This window comes from Centruroides sculpturatus, unplaced genomic scaffold, assembly GCF_000671375.1.
Source record: "Centruroides sculpturatus isolate CEXI.00-Female unplaced genomic scaffold, Cexi_2.0 scaffold674, whole genome shotgun sequence".
Taxonomy (NCBI): Eukaryota; Metazoa; Arthropoda; class Arachnida; order Scorpiones; family Buthidae; genus Centruroides; species Centruroides sculpturatus.
In genome coordinates, this window is record NW_019384968.1 from 326461 (window position 1) to 345686 (window position 19226).

Below are 19226 nucleotides of genomic sequence, written 5' to 3' on the forward strand. Positions count from 1 at the left end.
TAAATATACTAAATTCTGAGAGTTATTCAGAATTCTAAATCATGAGAAATTACAAAATAAAATTTTCGAAGCAAGAAATACAAAGTGAATACAAAGATTCTAATAATTTTAGGCAAAAATACAAACCAAAAAATCGAGCCCAAAGTTCATTCTATGCCGAACCCTGGGAGAAAGAACAGATAATTTTATTAACCATCTCTCTCTTGTAACAGACTATTCAGTTTTACGTTTAAATTATATAATACTACCTCGCTATACAGTAGTTCAAGGAGTTGCTCTTAAATAGTTTTTAATTAATCAAGCTTATTATCTGGAGTGTAGAGAATGAGATAGATTAATCATTATATTAATTAAAGCATTCATAATGTGATCTTTGCAGTTTACATTTGGCAAGATTTTCAATTTTTTGTACACATTTTAACCCTTGACGAACAGTAACAATAAGCCTGCCATCAATGAAACTCTAGACGTGCTAAGTAGCACATCAAATAACAAATTGACCTTGAACTGACGGCAGTAATTTACCTGCAGAGTACTATGCACAAATGTTCTTTATTTTCCGGATATCCCTTGTAGTTATTTCACTGAATATCTTTAGCAATTCTTTATTAAAAACAACACATTTGTTCACTCTCTCAACACAAAAGAAATTTCATTTACATGCAGTTGGTTCTGTCAGAGTTATTATAAGGTGGTATCCCACCGCTCCAGGAGGACTAGGTGTCAATAAACCCTGGTAATTTTTCAGGGGTGATCCATCCAAATACATCAGGCCCACCACCCCATTGCTGGCCCAGCCAAACACACAGCGGTCTTGCTAAACAGGCCCTCTTAGAACCAACGGCAGAGTTTATTTATATTTATATATTGACGTTTCTGAAGACGGATGAAACAATTTTAAGATTTTCAAGATTAAATTTTAATTTATATTATATTTTTGTTGTCGAAATAGTCCGCAAGGAGTTTTATCGAGCCGAACTTAAAAAAAAATTCGTAAAAAGACAAATCCAACCTCCCTTTAAAAACAGGTTTCATCAGAACAACCGAAATAATATATCATCACAATTCTACTCCAACATATTTCATAATTCCTTTAAAAATGATAAATAGACTTTTAAACAATAGCAAGTTTTTCAAATGATAACATTACTGCCATTCTTTTTTTTTTTGAAAATTTCTCAGAAATTTATATTGTGGTCAACGATGTGTAGCCGAGCGCCTGTAAGCAAAAACAAATAATCTTACAGTTAAATTACTTCCTAATATGGAAGAAATTTGGAGACATCGAGAATGCTCTTATTTTCTCGTTCTTGTTTATCGAGTAATTCGGTAATAATTGTTAATTACCAAATTTAGTTTACGTTTATCGTAACTCTACAAGTTTTATGTCGTTTATTGACTATAAAAGTTTACTTCTTTATACTTTTAAGAACAAGTAGCATTTGATATGAAAATGCGCAGCAATCTGAAAGGATCAAATCAATTTCTAGCACAATGAAAGTAGGAAGTATCACTTAAAAGAAAACAAAGTAAAAAAAAAAAAAAAAAGATAATTGTCATGTGAGATTCAACACACAGTCATATTTAGGAAATCAATTGTTCAATTGTTTTATTACATAAAATAATTGAAAGTTCCCATTGTTCTAGTAAGCAACAAAATGCGGAAATTTCACAAAAATTGAATAATTGGAAAATCCGTTGACAATTTCCGTTTTTACGCTATCTTAAATGGAAAAGTGCAAAAGATTCTCGATGAATTATTGTTATAGAATTCGCGGTTAATTTTGTTTGCACTTGAATATTAATATCCAAATGTTATAATATTGCGGGTGTAATTTAAAAAAGTTGAGATACGAAATAAAGTACAACGGATCCCTTTATAATGTGTTCCCTATAGTATGTTATACAGGTCAATATTCATAAAATGAATTTTTAGCTGTTTGGCTATTTCGTGTTATGCCACACTTATGGTTCATACTTAACACGTTTGTATAACACAGAATATATCCCCTGCATTGTACAGGAGTTCACTGTATATATATTTATATAAGCACTTAATTGACTTCAATAAGAAATAAAGTAGGTAATTAATTACCTATTTTATTTCTTATTCTATAAACCATATGAGCAATATAACTAATTTATCTATCCAACCTATAGGTACTTTACATCAATTATATCCATGTCAACTTGTTTTTTTTTAGGTTGAATTTCATATAATGGCAGTTTCAAGGTCTAATAATGTAATATTTCTTTACTAGAGAGATTCAATGACAAAATTATTGGCTAAGCAGTTTTATATTTGAAAGGCAAAAAAAAAAAAACCATGTGAATAAAGGGCCACCGTCTATAGAAATTCTTGAACGACCCTATTAATTTATTTAATTATTAACATGTTATGTTGCACTAGTTTTGTGAAGGAGGACAGACACACTTTAGGTGCTAAAAACACTCCTAACATATAGTAAATAATTTAAAGTGTCAATGAAATGTTAAGTACAGTGCACTCTTACTACCTCTAACCCATTTAATCCAAACCAATTTTGTTTTTCTACTAAATGTTTCAGCCAAAAAACAAAAAAACTATCCTAGATTATTTCTTAAAAATGTGATTCTGTAAAATAAATGTACATACTACACATTTTACATGAACATATGAAATGCAATACTAAATACGGCGCAAAAATATTTTTAAATGTATTTTTCTGTGATCTTTTTGACTTCGTTTTCGTTATAAATGTTAATTAAAACAGTAAATTCATCAGAATCATATCTTACTAGGCAGAACTAGTTCGAACAAAGCCTCTTCGTTAATTCTAGTTTTAACTACAGAATGTCCGAAAAGTTACTGTGCAATGTAGAAGGTTTAAGTTTTAATAAAAGTAAAGTTTTACATGTAGTATTGCCGTTTGTCCTATGGCAAGTGCCGGAAATTCCCTCCAAAATCTGTGGAGTGAAGTCCAGAGATAGCGGGGCAGAAGTCTTTCAAAAACTGTAATTGAAAAACCGGAACATCTTTGAGCGAGTGGCGACGACATCTACTGCAAAGTGGAAATGTGGAGTGTAAGATTTATGTAAATTAAATAAATCGGAAGGATGAGATTAATCTTTCTATAGCATGGCAGGCCCTCATAAACAACGATCTATAAATATCAACATCAGCGCACGAATGCGCATGACCGTCTTAATGATCGTTCGTTATGCTATTGACTAGTTGAATTTTTAGGTTATTGTGCATTAAGTAGTGTAGAATTAATAAAGAAATTAATAATTGCAGCAATTATTAATTTCTTTGATATTGTGAGGACGTGTTCTTGAGATTGGTGAATGAAAAAGTTGATCACTAAAGGTAAACCTCTGTGAAATATTTGACCATCAACAATAAAAACACTTTAAGTTGCAGTCTTTCTTTTATTTAAACCTCTAAAGTTTCGTTCATTAAAAATATTAATGTTCAATTTTCCTGAGGAAGGTCAATAAAGTAAACCAAAAACGTTAGAAGTTTAAATAAATAAAAAATTGCATCTTAAAAAAGTTTTCGTTGTTGATTGATTTAAGTGCAGGTAAAGAAGAAATATTTGACATTACTGAAAGTGTTCGTGTATGGTAAGCATAGGATGCGAAGATCAAGATAGAATGAAATGTCGAGGAACGACTGAAATGATAAATTTTTTCATTATTGCGTGAAACATTCTAACAAAAGAAAAGAAGAAAGGTTTAGTTTTCAAACCCATTCTATGCTCACAAATGAATTGCCACTATCTGTTAGACCCTATTGATATGCAAGCTCAGGTTGACTGGTTTCAAGTTCATTACAGTTTACTAGAATCATTTAACCAAGTTTATCATACTGCAAGTACTCCAAAGCAAGAAAACTGAAGAGGGGATGTTTCAGTTAACTGATATTGTTTTAACAATTGGCATTCCCTTTTATTTTGCATTCTGATAAAAGAAGCGAGTTCGTCAACTCTAACAGAAAACTTTCATACCAGATTTAAATATCATATGTAGAGAACCACGATGTAATCAAACCCTGAGTTTGACTGCATTGTGGAAGGACCATACCACACTACAAAACAGACAAATGGTCTCTCCACTTTGTGGAATTTATGAAAAACAGAACCCTTTAATTGGGGATTAAACAATCGCCGTACAAAGTCAAGTTTAGCACCGAGTCAAGAGTTGGACTTACATCAGCAGTACTGTCCGAAGTTATTAATTAAAAAACATCCGGGATGAGGATAAACATCAAAAAAATCAAGAAGCAGAGCAATAAAGAACTGAAAATGATAAAAAGAAAAGGGAAGCCATAGCTGGTTCATTATCAAATATCTCTCTCATTCATTTGGAATGAAAATAATTTTGGATGCAACACATCATCCAACTGATATAGAGATAATTTTATTCTAGCCATTCTGGATTTGGATGTCACAAAGACACTTTCAAAACCTAATGAGAGTTGTGCTGGAAAGGTTTTGAAAAATCACACACATAACCACCATTAATCTAAAAAAATTGGGTGGATCAGTAAATAACCAGCCAAAAGCAACAGCATGGCTGATTGCCCCAACTAGTTATTTATTGATCCACCGTTATAATTAGTTCAGATTAATAAGAATGTACTGTATTATCCTAATATCGGATACTGAAAATGTTAAAAAGAAACTGTTTAATTCACCATCAGCGCATGCTGTTAAAATATATACAATTACATAACACAGCATGAAAAAAAAAAGTCTAAAAAAATTAGATCTCTCATGTTTTTGGGTTATTTAAAAAATAATTAAAGCCATTTTGGAAAAGCTTATGTTATTTGCAATTCTATCGCTTCCGATGGAAGATACTGGCACAAACAACATACAGCTAAGTACCGTAGCAGTCGTAACTATTTTTAAATCTGGAAAATTTATCACAAGTTCTCAAAGTTAATTGATTTTAATAAATTCTACGCGCGCTGCATTCGTAACACATTCTGTCTTGATAGCTAGAAGACTAATCAAATGTATAAATTTAACACAGAAATATTCGTTCGAGAATCAATTCAAGTTTCCTCAATCATAAATTAATTAAAAATTTACAATTTATTTATCAGTAATCACTGTTTAGAACGCCCTAAAGCAATGCATAAATTGTGACGTTACGTCAACTCTAAAACGCCAACTTGTTATTTTCGTACCAAATTTATGCTAATTTGATATCGTTCAAAAAAAAAACAAAAGAAAAAAAACATTTGCTTTTATAATTGTTTTAAACTAAATAATAATTAAGAGTCTTGCATAACATCTGATTAAAAAATGAGAACAGGACACAAACACAAGTGACTTTTGTAAAATTTAGAATAAATTAAAATCTGCAGTTGTACTTGGAAATCGAGGTCTCTCCATAAAACAACAAACTGGTATTTTATGAGGCCTTTACGAAGGTTCGTAACTTATAAATTTTTGGCTCGCGTATTTCTTAACTCTCTTGCAATGCAGAAGTCAGACAATCTTTACGTCGTTGATTAGAACTTAATTTATATAAGAAAACAATTTAAAAAAATAAATGTATGTGATAGAAAAATTCATTTAAAATTCATTTTTTTTTTAGTACCAATTACGAAAAATAAATTAAGTAAAATAATAAATATAAATAAGAAAGAAAATTTGATATCTTACAGGAAAGAGGAGTTATTTACAAATTAAAATGTACATGTCAAGAATCAAAAATATATATAGGAGAAGCAGGAAGAAAACTGGAAAAAAGAATTAAAGAACGTTTAGCAGGAATTATGTTGAAATATGTAAATTCACCATGGTCGACACAAATTTACATATTCAACACACGAGTAAATTGTATCTCGATACTCTTCTGTACTAGAGAGTTCATGTTATTATTATTATTTATTCCTACCACTGAAAAGGAACTGTTAATCGATACAGTTCAAAATGCATACGGTGTAAGTACATCTAGATTGCACCCATTCCAATTGCGGGGCCTCAATAGAGTCCCATATTGTTATTTTTCATCACTACCTCCCCGTGCCGGGAGTGGGTAATTTGCGCGCCTGCTGCCTTCCTTGGATGTGGTAGCCATTTCTCAGGCTCCCTCTCCGGAATCGAATCCTGATTCCCCGTTACCCGTAACGACCACGGTAGGTGCATAACCTACTGTCGAAAGTTGATAATACACTTGAAAGATACGTCGCTGGTGCTAGACCGTGCGATCAGCTGATGAGATCCAACTACGAGCTTTTTAACCACAACTTTAATATATGCTATTAGAGCTGGAATTACATCTCTTTTTTTTTTAAATAAAAGGACTGTTGAAAAGATAAGAGTAATTTTTATTATATTCCGAACATGCTTCGGTGAATCCAAAGAAGTTATTTATTGCAAAAAATTAGATTTTCGGAATATTTGTTTAAGCGAAGATTAAAAAAAAAAAAAAATTCGCATTTTTAAGAACTCAATAAGTGACAAAAATTCAATAAGCAAAAGAAATATAAAAATACGTCAAACAATCTGCAGTATTACTGGGCTANTTGTTATTATCATTTACAATTTTTATAAAACCTGTCTGTACCCTCAAAATTACTTTTTCTGTCATTTTATAATAATCAATAATATAAAAAGTTTTTAAAATAAAATCTCTTAACAGATGGCACCACACACAATTTTAATTTTTTTGCCAGGAGAGTCTCACAACTTGTTGCTAGAATGTTTTTTTATTTTTTTTATTGTATAAATTTCAATTTATCTTAATTTTTTATTATGCTTTTATATCCAGTTAAGTATATCCTTTTCTCTCAATCAATTTTTTAAAATTTATTCTAATAATAATAATAATATTTTCAAGTTCACTTCTTTAAAAATAATCGCCCGAAGTCTTCGGCTCGTGTCGATCGCTTTCTAGATAATTATTCCCATTACACGAGCGCAAACTTAAAAAAATATGCCGTCGCGTTTTCTTAGAAACTCTAAAATTGGCTAACTGCACTGTATGCTTTGCCAGAATCTAATGAAAAGGTATCGTATCTAGCCTTTCTCCACGATCAACAAGCAGCAATTTCGAGAGAAAGTTGCCCATCGTGTTCAATGCTACCGAAAGGACACAAGGTCGTCGTCGAGAGTCAATTTTTTTTTTAATTCGGCAACTTGACAAACAAACTGCTTTAAAGAAACATTCAAGAAAAATCAGAAAATTGTCAAGAGTATACAGTCATTAAAAAATAATAATTAAAACTGCAAGACTATGCCAAGAATTTTTTTCTATTATCTCAGTTTTCTGAATGACAGGCAAGGTTACTTTATACTAGATATCTAATTACAGGGCCTTACAAATTAAAATTTTAAATTTAATAACACGTAACTGAAGAAATTCTCAATGACGACTGAACGCGTGACTCACCTGTTGTTCGGAAACTCTCAGCTCGCCAAATACTAATTTCTGAATGAATTTTCCTATTAATATCAGGCAACAGTAAGCCATGTTGATCAAGGCCTAGAAAAATAAGAGAAAATCGTCAAATAAACAGTCGAAAATTTATAAAACTTACAAATTTAACACGTTAAAATTTTTCGCTCGGCAAAATTTCCGATTTGCTCGAACCAAAATACCTTCTCTGGATTACAAATTATATTTCGTGGAGTGTAATGTTTTATTTACTTTTTACTCTCCATTCTGCAGGCAATAAGGGAGCATTTACTGTGTCCTATGTTTGGCCGGGTCTGCGTTTGGATGGCCAAACGACGAGAGAAGGGATACGACGGGTTCCTTTCTCGTTAGTTTTGAAAGACCCCCCCCAAACAGGCAATGGTAATCATAGAATTATTATTTAAAAACCTTCAAAACATAAAGGCATTTACTTAACATTTAATTAATGAATAAAGATAAAGTTTTTATTTTAAAAAATTTGGAGGAGGAAGTTTTAAAGAAAATGTAAAAACAACTTATGCTTGCAAATGAGCAAAAATCAATAAACCATTAAAAGATTATTATAGAAAAAAAATCTTGTTAATTTTCCTAGAAATTTAATACAATAGCTTCAGAATAAAAGGAAAGTTTTGCTAACTTTCAAGCATGATAATCTTTCAATTTGACTATCGTATAATTTTATAATTTGCGTAAAATATACTATCAGAATATACACAGATATTTTCCTTTATATTAAAAATACCACATGTCGGAGTAAAAAATATATTGCTCCTTCATTGGGCTGCAATCTTCAAATTGCAGACCTACGAATCCCACCAGTGTCCGTCCGTCATTCTTTAATCTCGAGAACAGAGTTAGATAGATGAAAATCCAGACCAAATACGGAAAGTTTAGTGACCAGAGGACCACTTAACTATGTATGAACTTCTGGTCTGAACCGGAAGTCGTGTGGTTTTTTAAAATTAAGATTTAATTAAAAATTGCAGCCCAACATTATTGTGGCATTGTCACAATGATTCAATTATTATTATTATTATTAATTTTATACAAATTGAGGCATGTAATTTTTAATTATGTACTAACCAAAACTATTTTTACACATACAAGATTACCTTCCTCATTCAACATTTTTTATTCACATTTGATTGATAATTACACAGTACAGACTAAAGGATAAACTTCGTATTGCTCAAAAAATGCAATCTGGTAACAAATGTAGGACAGGAAAAATGACGAAAACTAATCTGACTTTTGTTTTTGTTACTCGATAATTTCACACGGCCTTGGGAATTCACTTCCAAGGATATGATATTGAATACGATAAATTCTCGGCAAGTTGAACTTCCTTAACTGGAAATTCTCGCCGACTAACTATATTTTTCACATAGAAACACAGAATTCGACAAGTCTGTAGGAATTAGTAAAATGTGACTTCGAAACTACTTAACTTGAAATTTAAGATCCGGAGACTATTCTATGTCTAATTTTGTATCCTATCGTTTGTTTTTGAAGGGATGGGCAATATTATCGCAAAGTTGAAGATTGACATTGTATAGAATTACACCTCCCAACTGCACGATAAAATTCAAAATTTTAACATTTTGCATAAGACAGCAAAAGATGCTTTCGAGACAGTTGACTGGATCGAAAACAATGTCGAGCAAGAAGCGACGAATCGTTGACATCAAATCTGTATAACTTTTTCCATTAATAACGAAAATATTTTATTTTGTACAAACATTTTTCTGTGGGGGTTCGAAATATTTTATTCACTGTTATAATTTGTTTTCGACTTTAAATTTAAACTAAACTAAACTATTCCTGTTCACAACATCCATCACAACACTTCCGTGCGTGACATATGCTAGTAGTAAGAATTGCCGTTGAAGAAAGAAAAATATCTTCCCAAATTTGGACACTTACGGGATGTAACATTGAATAAGACTTACTGATAAAAATGAGAGAAAAGATGCAGTATGAAGGAACCTAGAAGAGCAGGGTGGATCCAAGAAATTGGGGCTTTGATCAACTGTTGATCATCGGTCACCCATAATCTATCCTCCATCCAATTGTCAAGTCACGTGAACTTAGTAATAGAATTCAAACTATGCGGAACTTTGTTCTTTTGACTATCCATCACTGACAGCCACCAATCCTACTCTAAACAATATCCATTGTTCTGTCCATCTGATCATTATCAGAAGACTCAGACAACCTATCACTAGGCCTATGATCTTTGTATGATATTTGATTTTAAATCAGGTATTATGCAAATACTCTCTCTCTCAATCAAAAAACTTGTATTTGCCATGTTATGTTTCCAGATTTACACCAGTTAAAGACAACAATTGGCTAATAATTCAGTATTCTTTATCAATGTATTAAGAAGGTTCCAGCAGAGTACATTCTTTATACATAATTAGCATAGTACGTACCAAGATATTTAGTAACGATGTTTTGTGTCCGGGAAGAACAAGGATTATACGGACTTCAAATTCTTGAATATCCCGTATATAGCTGTCCAGGAAAAAGCAAGACACTTCCAGCTGTAAGCCAGAAATGATTAATATTTGATTTGTCCTTGAAACATGTTAATCAACGTAGCTAAACTCAGCCGAACAGGAAATTATAGTCTTAAAAGATTATAATTGAAAGGGCACGTCAGATAGTATGAGAGGGATACCTGGCATAAAAACACTACAGAATGCCAGAATTTCATCATTTGAGCACATAGTTCCCTTGTCTTCAATGGAGGCACCTGAATATCTTTCAAAGAAAAAAAGAAATGGTTATTGACTTTCTCTGAATGAAAGGCCAACTTTTTGATAGTTTACTGCATTTCCTTGTACAGTCTTCAAATGCATAAAGAACAGAAAGGCAAACTTTCATTTTTTATGTTACATAGATTAAGCACAAAACAAATAGTCTAATTTTGACCTCTACGGTTGTCACTTTAGCAACTTTAAACTGTACCATTAGATTCCTCATAGCCACTACCCATCCCTTTGAAACTAGTCCCTTGCATTGACCAAACTTTGGTATTGGTGACGGCTTTTACAATCACTAAAAATGCTTAGGAAATCAGTCTTTGAAACTGAAGAAAGATGTCGATAAGGGTTCTCCACTTTCCTCGAGAGAAAGTTCCCAAATACACAAAAACAGGAGTTGAAATTGACGAGAACAATGACTCGAAATCAGACTTCCAGTTTAGTCTTTGAACAAATTAATCCCAAACAAACCAAGACAATCATTCCGAAGATCTCTTATTTTGGAGACATCGTATAACTAGATTCTCTAGATACGACAGCTCGAAAACATAGAAAGTAATAAAAGATAAAGTAACAAGATGAAATGACAACAACATTGATTTGTAACTAAGTGCTGTAACAATTTAATCTCGCACTGCCCACTTAACTAAGTTTTATTAGTATTTATTGCTTTGTGTGTGCATGCATTTGGCATTCGACTGAGCTAGCCTAAAGATGGTATCAGTCAATGTTTAAAATTCTGGCAAGTTTTTCTAGCCATAAAAGAAACAAATGCCGATAGACAACTGTTTTCTGTTACTTATTAGCAAATTTTTGGTGTAGACTGCATAAATACTTTAATGTATTGAATTTCTCGTCCGTAGTTGCTTCCCAATTAACCAAGTATAAAAAAAGGAAAACAATAAATGACACAGAAAATAAGTATTTGACCTCTGAATATATGTATTTTTATTTAATAAAATGCACGTATCCTTAATAAATTATTCATATCAAATTCTGAATAATTAGAAACAACAATTGTGGTTCGCGTATTCACGTAAGAACCCGTCAAAAGAATTAAGCCAAACGGCAAGGTGAATTACCGATGAACAAAACGTCAAATCGTGTAAATCTGGATTTATTGTGTGATCCTAGAAAATAACTTATTAATTTTTAATTTCAATGACAGCTGGTAGATATTTGAAAATAGAAGAAACTTAGCACAATGTTGCAAATGGACTGGTTAATTTGGGAAACCACCATTTTAATAGCAAACGTTTTTGGCCGTTATCTTTCACCACCTTCGGCTCACAAATGCATAACGAGTGAAACAAACAGGTTTAAAATAAGAACTGTAGAAATAACACTCAAAAAAACTGAAATAATCTGGCAAAATCTTAACAAAAAACTGACATTTTCAACTAGAGTTATCAAATGTCCTAAAATGAAAACAACAATTCTGACGTAAAAACAATTAAAACGTATGTCTGATTAAACAAAGCAGTGAATGTCACTGAAGGCATTTACAAGTGAGAAAAAACATTCACGGGACTTTAAAATAAGATCTCCAAGCCTACGAGAGGATGTCGGTGCCCTTAAAGTAGCTGAAAATGTTAGGTTTCCATTAAAATTTTTCTGGATTATTTTGGTTTTTTGTGTGTGTTATTTACTGTAACATCCAATTACTACTTCTGCGTACAAAACTGTACAATTTTTTAGTTGATAAACTTGCATTCTTGTACCTTTCAAAATGCAAAACTGTAAAATTCTGTACAAATAACTAATTTCTTGTATTTATTTTTATGTGACATACAACTACTTTCAATAATTTCAACATATACGAGTAGCAAAGTTGCAATACTTCAGAAAGATATCAAAACTGGTTCAGAAAAGTATCTACTAAAAAAAAAAAATCAAATAATACAAAGTAAAAACTATAAAAAGACCATTCTGTATTTCTCCTAGTCTGCTCAAAAGTTTTCTTCTATTCCGAAATCCATATTTATCAACCATCTAGAAGACACCCCAATCTGTAGAAGGCTGGTATTGTTAAGCAAGTGGGATAGAGGAATATTTTTATATACCCTACTAATACAAGGAGCGATGTAATTGTACATGCAAAGAAGAGAAACTAATAAATACATGCTTAGAACAGTATGCAGACATATTAACTTAAAAAAATAATAATTGAAATTAATAAATATTTTAAACCATATTTATATAACAAGTTCACAGACCAGTTTCTGAACTTGCAATTCTTGTATTTAGTTCAGTGTTTTCTGAACAAGTGCTAAATTGAGTTACCGACAATATTATACTGATATCATTGGTCTGGTATACGGCACTTTTTTGATTACATAGTTCCCTTTTGTTGTTCTACGACGTTTTGTTTCAGTCAGATTGGTCAGATTCCCCTTGTTAATATGTTATCATAACATGGGGAAAAAGGTAAAATATATATATCCCACCCCTTCCCTTAGTTAACACATTATATTCCCATCAAATGCTACTCACTTGTCACGACAGAGGTGACATTTAAGTCTCAGATACAGAACCGTACCAAAAAGTCTACAGCCTCAAAAAAGGTTTCCTTGCCGTCTTTTCTGAGTAACGAAGACCTTAATATTCTTTCAGTTTCTCGAATGAGGTAAGGCAAATTCTAAATAAAACATAACAAACAAATAGACTTTAGTTATTAAATTAATATTGTATTTACACAGAAGTAAGAGAATGTTCCTATATGTGAAAATTATTTGTTTTTGCATTTTTGAACACATGTTCTGCTTCACTTCCAAGAGCATACCCTCGCATGCAGGAGCAGATTAATGTGTGCCAGCATGTTTGAGCTTATAAAAGCACTGCAGTGCTGTGGCAATATAAATTAAAAGTGTAGATATACTGATTCAGTATTCAGTAAAATCTCCATGGTAACTATTTTTAAAAAAAGGCCAAAATAAAAAAGTGCTTTCGATACTATAAAACTGAGTTTTTTTTTACAGTACTTTCCAGAATACAATGCCAATTTTGCAGCATCTAGGTTGGTTTAGTTGACTATGGCAATGAAACCCATGAGCAATCTGCCAAGAGATTGCCCCCAAGGAGAACTTTAATAGGAAACTGGCCCTTATTCAGGTGTTATAAATGTGAAGAAAACCCAAAAAATTCCATGAGACCACCCTGTTGGCAAGTCACAAACCCTCGACCATCTACCAGCATTAGGTGGTTTTATCCACTCGGCTACAGAAGTTATAAGAGCATGCTTCTTGCACTCAGTTATTAAAGTATGTGCATAAATACCATACACATTCATTATATACATAATGGTCTATAAATATGGTAAATGTATACTGTATTTTCCGGCATATAAGATGACTTTTTAACCCAGGAAAATCTTCTCAAAAGTCGGGGGCAGTCTTATATGTCGGGTGTCGTCATATACGGCGAGTATATCCCAAACTCTATAGTTTAACTGTAAAAGTCGGCGGTCGTCTTATACGCCGGAAAGTACGGTAAATATACACTCAAAAACAACCCAGAAAAACTTACTTGTTCTAGATATATCTTTAAACAAATTAAAATTTGGCTTATTAAATCATTCTCTTTCCTTGTAAATTCATTATAATTTTATTGTTAAATTACTTAAATGTATTATCAAAATTATAATATTTAATATAAATAGTTATTTTATTAAATCTTTTTAGCATCTAAATGTATTTAGTAAATGCTAAATAACTCCAGAAATGAGCAAAATATTTCTAAAATTATAAATTCTTGGCTCTTGCTAACAACGAATTTTAGAGATTGCGTCATCCAAATATCTAGTCTAATGTCTCTAGCATAAAAATGTGGATATTACATAATTGTGTGGTTATTTATTAGTTTCTGCTTAGCACAACGCATAAATAAAGTTATTTTGGTTTACAAATTATTCAATTAGCCATTATTTATATCGTCAGGAAGTTGGTTAATTTTTAACATAATTCAAATATAATGAATAAAAGATCTTTTGACAAAAGCTGTACGTACATGCAAATGCTTTCAGTAACTATCATCAGTATTCTGTAAGATTTACAAGTTAAAAATTATGTAAGCAAATATTTATAGTAAAAACTCTGTGGATATAAAGCCATATCCGTGGGGATTATGAAGCGGTAAGTCCCTTCGGCTTAATCAGCAGGGTGAATATACGATTTTGCTTTTGTGGACAAGGTTACCATGCATAGGGCAAGGTTAAGTGATGTTTTATGTACAGTATTGCATTTTCTCCTATGGCAAATGCCAGAAATGACCTCCAAAAACTCCAAAATCGGGAGGATCAAGGTCTGGCGATTTAGAGGACCAGATTCTGCGGGAAATTATGCAATCGGCAAGGAAGTTCTTCCAAAAACTGTAGCCTGAAAATCACATCTGAGTGAGCAGTAATGCCATCTACTGAAAAGTGAAAACGACTTACAGGACTCGTATACAATGCTATAAATATAATGTCATTACAAATTTCTCACTGCATGGTAACTTTTCGGACACCCTGTACTAGTCATTTTTTTTCAGCTTGCCCTCTAGTCTCATTACTTGAAACAAAGGAATCAATAGAATAACAGATTTTACTAAGTAAATATACTAAATTCTGAGAGTTATTCAGAATTCTAAATCATGAGAAATTACAAAAAAAATTTTTGAAGCAAGAAATACAAAGTGAATACAAAGATTCTAATAATTTTAGGCAAAAATACAAACCAAAAAGTCGAGCCCAAAGTTCATTCTATGCTGAACCCTGGGAGAAAGAACAGATAATTTTATTAACCATCTCTCTCTTGTAACAGACTATTCAGTTTTACGTTTAAATTATATAATACTACCTCGCTATACAGTAGTTCAAGGAGTTGCTCTTAAATAGTTTTTAATTAATCAAGCTTATTATCTGGAGTGTAGAGAATGAGATAGATTAATCATTATATTAATTAAAGCATTCATAATGTGATCTTTGCAGTTTACATTTGGCAAGATTTTCAATTTTTTGTACACATTTTAACCCTTGACGAACAGTAACAATAAGCCTGCCATCAATGAAACTCTAGACGTGCTAAGTAGCACATCAAATAACAAATTGACCTTGAACTGACGGCAGTAATTTACCTGCAGAGTACTATGCACAAATGTTCTTTATTTTCCGGATATCCCTTGTAGTTATTTCACTGAATATCTTTAGCAATTCTTTATTAAAAACAACACATTTGTTCACTCTCTCAACACAAAAGAAATTTCATTTACATGCAGTTGGTTCTGTCAGAGTTATTATAAGGTGGTATCCCACCGCTCCAGGAGGACTAGGTGTCAATAAACCCTGGTAATTTTTCAGGGGTGATCCATCCAAATACATCAGGCCCACCACCCCATTGCTGGCCCAGCCAAACACACAGCGGTCTTGCTAAACAGGCCCTCTTAGAACCAACGGCAGAGTTTATTTATATTTATATATTGACGTTTCTGAAGACGGATGAAACAATTTTAAGATTTTCAAGATTAAATTTTAATTTATATTATATTTTTGTTGTCGAAATAGTCCGCAAGGAGTTTTATCGAGCCGAACTTAAAAAAAAATTCGTAAAAAGACAAATCCAACCTCCCTTTAAAAACAGGTTTCATCAGAACAACCGAAATAATATATCATCACAATTCTACTCCAACATATTTCATAATTCCTTTAAAAATGATAAATAGACTTTTAAACAATAGCAAGTTTTTCAAATGATAACATTACTGCCATTCTTTTTTTTTTGAAAATTTCTCAGAAATTTATATTGTGGTCAACGATGTGTAGCCGAGCGCCTGTAAGCAAAAACAAATAATCTTACAGTTAAATTACTTCCTAATATGGAAGAAATTTGGAGACATCGAGAATGCTCTTATTTTCTCGTTCTTGTTTATCGAGTAATTCGGTAATAATTGTTAATTACCAAATTTAGTTTACGTTTATCGTAACTCTACAAGTTTTATGTCGTTTATTGACTATAAAAGTTTACTTCTTTATACTTTTAAGAACAAGTAGCATTTGATATGAAAATGCGCAGCAATCTGAAAGGATCAAATCAATTTCTAGCACAATGAAAGTAGGAAGTATCACTTAAAAGAAAACAAAGTAAAAAAAAAAAAAAAAAGATAATTGTCATGTGAGATTCAACACACAGTCATATTTAGGAAATCAATTGTTCAATTGTTTTATTACATAAAATAATTGAAAGTTCCCATTGTTCTAGTAAGCAACAAAATGCGGAAATTTCACAAAAATTGAATAATTGGAAAATCCGTTGACAATTTCCGTTTTTACGCTATCTTAAATGGAAAAGTGCAAAAGATTCTCGATGAATTATTGTTATAGAATTCGCGGTTAATTTTGTTTGCACTTGAATATTAATATCCAAATGTTATAATATTGCGGGTGTAATTTAAAAAAGTTGAGATACGAAATAAAGTACAACGGATCCCTTTATAATGTGTTCCCTATAGTATGTTATACAGGTCAATATTCATAAAATGAATTTTTAGCTGTTTGGCTATTTCGTGTTATGCCGCACTTATGGTTCATACTTAACACGTTTGTATAACACAGAATATATCCCCTGCATTGTACAGGAGTTCACTGTATATATATTTATATAAGCACTTAATTGACTTCAATAAGAAATAAAGTAGGTAATTAATTACCTATTTTATTTCTTATTCTATAAACCATATGAGCAATATAACTAATTTATCTATCCAACCTATAGGTACTTTACATCAATTATATCCATGTCAACTTGTTTTTTTTTAGGTTGAATTTCATATAATGGCAGTTTCAAGGTCTAATAATGTAATATTTCTTTACTAGAGAGATTCAATGACAAAATTATTGGCTAAGCAGTTTTATATTTGAAAGGCAAAAAAAAAAAAACCATGTGAATAAAGGGCTACCGTCTATAGAAATTCTTGAACGACCCTATTAATTTATTTAATTATTAACATGTTATGTTGCACTAGTTTTGTGAAGGAGGACAGACACACTTTAGGTGCTAAAAACACTCCTAACATATAGTAAATAATTTAAAGTGTCAATGAAATGTTAAGTACAGTGCACTCTTACTACCTATAACCCATTTAATCCAAACCAATTTTGTTTTTCTACTAAATGTTTCAGCCAAAAAACAAAAAATATCCTAGATTATTTCTTAAAAATGTGATTCTGTAAAATAAATGTACATACTACACATTTTACATGAACATATGAAATGCAATACTAAATACGGCGCAAAAATATTTTTAAATGTATTTTTCTGTGATCTTTTTGACTTCGTTTTCGTTATAAATGTTAATTAAAACAGTAAATTCATCAGAATCATATCTTACTAGGCAGAACTAGTTCGAACAAAGCCTCTTCGTTAATTCTAGTTTTAACTACAGAATGTCCGAAAAGTTACTGTGCAATGTAGAAGGTTTAAGTTTTAATAAAAGTAAAGTTTTACATGTAGTATTGCCGTTTGTCCTATGGCAAGTGCCGGAAATTCCCTCCAAAATCTGTGGAGTGAAGTCCAGAGATAGCGGGGCAGAAGTCTTTCAAAAACTGTAATTGAAAAACCGGAACATCTTTGAGCGAGTGGCGACGACATCTACTGCAAAGTGGAAATGTGGAGTGTAAGATTTATGTAAATTAAATAAATCGGAAGGATGAGATTAATCTTTCTATAGCATGGCAGGCCCTCATAAACAACGATCTATAAATATCAACATCAGCGCACGAATGCGCATGACCGTCTTAATGATCGTTCGTTATGCTATTGACTAGTTGAATTTTTAGGTTATTGTGCATTAAGTAGTGTAGAATTAATAAAGAAATTAATAATTGCAGCAATTATTAATTTCTTTGATATTGTGAGGACGTGTTCTTGAGATTGGTGAATGAAAAAGTTGATCACTAAAGGTAAACCTCTGTGAAATATTTGACCATCAACAATAAAAACACTTTAAGTTGCAGTCTTTCTTTTATTTAAACCTCTAAAGTTTCGTTCATTAAAAATATTAATGTTCAATTTTCCTGAGGAAGGTCAATAAAGTAAACCAAAAACGTTAGAAGTTTAAATAAATAAAAAATTGCATCTTAAAAAAGTTTTCGTTGTTGATTGATTTAAGTGCAGGTAAAGAAGAAATATTTGACATTACTGAAAGTGTTCGTGTATGGTAAGCATAGGATGCGAAGATCAAGATAGAATGAAATGTCGAGGAACGACTGAAATGATAAATTTTTTCATTATTGCGTGAAACATTCTAACAAAAGAAAAGAAGAAAGGTTTAGTTTTCAAACCCATTCTATGCTCACAAATGAATTGCCACTATCTGTTAGACCCTATTGATATGCAAGCTCAGGTTGACTGGTTTCAAGTTCATTACAGTTTACTAGAATCATTTAACCAAGTTTATCATACTGCAAGTACTCCAAAGCAAGAAAACTGAAGAGGGGATGTTTCAGTTAACTGATATTGTTTTAACAATTGGCATTCCCTTTTATTTTGCATTCTGATAAAAGAAGCGAGTTCGTCAACTCTAACAGAAAACTTTCATACCAGATTTAAATATCATATGTAGAGAACCACGATGTAATCAAACCCTGAGTTTGACTGCATTGTGGAAGGACCATACCACACTACAAAACAGACAAATGGTCTCTCCACTTTGTGGAATTTATGAAAAACAGAACCCTTTAATTGGGGATTAAACAATCGCCGTACAAAGTCAAGTTTAGCACCGAGTCAAGAGTTGGACTTACATCAGCAGTACTGTCCGAAGTTATTAATTAAAAAACATCCGGGATGAGGATAAACATCAAAAAAATCAAGAAGCAGAGCAATAAAGAACTGAAAATGATAAAAAGAAAAGGGAAGCCATAGCTGGTTCATTATCAAATATCTCTTTCATTCATTTGGAATGAAAATAATTTTGGATGCAACACATCATCCAACTGATATAGAGATAATTTTATTCTAGCCATTCTGGATTTGGATGTCACAAAGACACTTTCAAAACCTAATGAGA

General features: G+C 31.8%; 1 protein-coding gene across 1 annotated transcript in view; it reads right to left on the bottom strand.

Annotated features, from left to right (window-relative positions):
- Positions 1-7320: 7320 nt before the first annotated feature.
- Positions 7321-19226, bottom strand: part of LOC111632547 (E3 ubiquitin-protein ligase AMFR-like) — a 29449-nt gene continuing 17543 nt past the window's right edge. The window contains exon 2 of the mRNA XM_023377005.1: positions 7321-7482. Coding sequence (XP_023232773.1) covers positions 7363-7482 — 120 coding nt within the window. The 3' untranslated portion in view covers positions 7321-7362. The remainder of the gene's footprint in view (positions 7483-19226) is intronic.